The sequence below is a fragment of the Panicum virgatum genome, chromosome 8K (genome assembly GCF_016808335.1).
Source record: "Panicum virgatum strain AP13 chromosome 8K, P.virgatum_v5, whole genome shotgun sequence".
NCBI lineage: Eukaryota > Viridiplantae > Streptophyta > Magnoliopsida > Poales > Poaceae > Panicum > Panicum virgatum.
Window position 1 is genome coordinate 41589242 of NC_053143.1, and position 3117 is coordinate 41592358.

At 41.2% G+C, this 3117-nt stretch overlaps 1 protein-coding gene across 1 annotated transcript; it reads left to right on the top strand.

The window, feature by feature from the left end:
* The first annotated feature begins 957 nt into the window (after positions 1–957).
* Positions 958–2517, top strand: LOC120645749 (ATP-dependent DNA helicase pif1-like). The gene has a single exon (XM_039922496.1). The coding sequence runs from the start codon at positions 958–960 to the stop codon at positions 2515–2517; it is 1560 nt and encodes a 519-aa protein (XP_039778430.1).
* Positions 2518–3117: the final 600 nt, after the last annotated feature.

Consider the following 3117-nt stretch of genomic DNA (forward strand, 5'->3'; position numbering starts at 1 on the left):
GGCGTTGGCGCGTCAGGCGGAGCGGAGCGAGCCGGGGCGCACGGCGTCGGCGAAAAAGCGACGGAGATGGGGATGAGGCGTGGCGTGGAAGAGAAACAGAGGTTCCTGACCGGCGGGGTCCACCTGTAAGCATCACAAGAAGAAAGAGGTGGCGTGGGGGTATGCTGGGCTAGCTCTGGGCCGACTCGTGCGTGGGGGAACAGGCCAAATCGGCCTGCTGGGTTGCTGGGTTAGCTAGGGATTGGGCTGGACCGTTTGCACTTTGCTGGGTTAGATCTTGACCTGTTAGCACTTACTCCCTCCTTCCCCGTTTATAAGGCACACACGCATATCAAGATTCAAACATTTATATCTTTGATCAATAATTTAACTATTAATTTTTAATTTTTATAATGTAAATTTTATATAATTGGATTCGTCATCAAATATAGTTTACAATGATTATAAATTTATAATCATAAGTGATATAATATATGACAAATAAATGGTCAAAGTATCGTTTGGAAGACCGTGCCATGTTCCACCGTGCCTTATAAACGAGGAAGGAGGGAGTAGTTAGCATTAGCATTTGAATTCGAATTCGATTGACCAAATCGAATTTGAATTCCACATAATTTTCAAACAAGAAATATAACTCCAAATCGAATTCGAATAAACAAGGTAGATGCAAATAAATCCAAACAACTCCAAATGTTCACGCTAGCAATAATGTCCTTATGTTAATTTGTTTTTAAATTCTAGGAAATTGAGAGAGAATTAGAAGGCATCCTTACATTATTCTAGCTAATAACACAATCACCCAAAAAGTTTTTGAAAACTCGCATTTTCGCAATATATAACATTCCGCAAAAATTACGAGATGTTACACCATCCTCATTACAGCGGCTATTTGCAACAATATTAGTTTTTTGTGAGCCAAGTGATGTGTTTGGGTTGTGGCAGAAACACTTGGAGGCAATGTCCGAGGACTATAAGCGTAACAGTGCATCAACCGCGGTGGTCGATCAGATGGTTTTGATCGATATTAGGAAAATGCTTCAGTCAATGGGTAAGGATATTAAGTCATTTCCTCTTCCAGATGTTGACGACATGTATGATGATGCTAATGGTATTCCCCGTGAGATATTCGAGGAGGCAAACATTGAGGCGAACAATGACGATGTAGCTATGGTGGAGACTCTAAACGTAGAGCAAAGGGATGCTTATGATGTCATCATGGCCGCTGTTAACAATGATAAGGGTGGATTATTCTTCGTTGATGGACCTGGTGGGACTGGGAAGACATTCTTGTACAGAGCGTTACATGCAAACCTACGTCACCAAAACAAAATTGCAGTGGCTACAGCTACATTTGGTGTTGCAGCCTCCATAATGCCGGGTGGCAGGACATCCCACTCTCGTTTCAAGATCCCGCTGACCTTAGAAGAAGGTGCATCTTGTAGTTTTACTAAACAAAGTGGTACTGCTAAATTGCTACAGACAGCATCTCTAATAATATGGGATGAAGCTTCTATGACAAAGAGACAAGCCATTGAGGCACTAGACAATAGCCTACGAGATATAATGAACTGTCCAAATATGCCGTTTGGTGGGAAGACTGTTGTGTTTGCGGGGGATTTCAGGCAAGTCCTACTAGTTGTGCGGAAAGGGTCCAGGGCTCAGATAGTTGATGCTTCGTTGCGGAGGTCGTATCTTTGGGAGTACATGCACCAACTTAAGCTGGTACGCAACATGAGAGCACAGAATGATCCATGGTTTGCAGATTATTTGCTGCGCATCGGTGGAGGTATAGAGGATGTTAATTGTGATGGAAACGTTCGTCTACCAGATGAAATTTGCGTGCCATATGCAGGAGGTGGCAAAGCCCTTGATACACTGATCGAAAGCATCTTTCCAAATCTAAATGAAAACATAACAAATAAGGACTACATCACTTCTAGAGCAATTCTGTCCACACGTAATGACTGGGTGGATGGGATTAATATGAAGATGATTGGTATTTTTCATGGTGGGGAGACAGAATATCACAGTTTTGATTCTGCCATAGATGACCCACATAACTACTATCCCGCAGAGTTTCTGAACACATTGACGCCCAATGGACTGCCTCCGCATGTGTTGAAGCTAAAGATCGGATGTCCAATTATATTGCTTAGAAATCTCGACCCCGCAAATGGATTATGCAATGGAACAAGGCTGGTTGTACGTGGATTCCAAAGGAACACCATAGATGCAGAAATTGTGTTGGGGCAACATGCTGGAAAGCGGGTTTTCCTCCCTCGCATACCATTGTGCCCATCCGATGATGAAATGTTTCCGTTCCAATCTAAGAGAAAGCAATTCCCTATCAGGCTTAGTTTTGCAATGACAGTGAACAAGTCACAGGGGCAGACAATTCCTAATGTTGGTGTTTACCTACCTGAACCTGTGTTCTCTCATGGCCAATTGTATGTTGCAATGTCTCGCGCTACTGCCCGTGTTAACATCAGGATTCTTGTTGTTCCACCTAATGCTTAGGCGGAGGAGGAAGACGACGAGGAAAAAACAAACAGTATGGGTAAAAATAATAAAGATAAAAAGAAGCATAGAGCAGCTACGAAAAATATTAAGAAAAATATATCAGTTCTAGATGGGACATACACGAAGAATATTGTATACAAGGAGGTATTGACGAGATAGATGAGGTAATTGTCATGCATATATATTTTATTATATTTATCATTTGAAAAGCACTTGGCTTTCTGAATTCTTGACTGGTGGTAAATGTGATGGCAGGATCATCATGGTTGGACCTCAATGAAAGTAGTAAGTTTGGGATTCTACACGGCATGAGACTGGTTGGATCATTATATTTTATTTGGAATGTTTAGTATGGTGTTGATTTTAAATCATGTAATCTTTCCTCTTACGTCACGCTTGAAAAGTTTACTTCATCGTCGATCTGTTGTCATCGGACTTGAATGCTTATCAAAAACTGCTTCCCGCTGAAGTAAAAAAATTTCTTAGCCACATCAATGGATGTGATATAAAATAGAATTCACTATAGTTTTGTTTGTATATGAATGGCCTTTAGTGACAATGACATACCTATGAATTTATTTGGAACTATATGTTATT

Excerpts from the sequence above, each read along its gene's own strand:
- LOC120645749 (XM_039922496.1), top strand. The coding sequence starts at position 958 with ATGTCCGAGGACTATAAGCGTAACAGTGCATCAACCGCGGTGGTCGAT.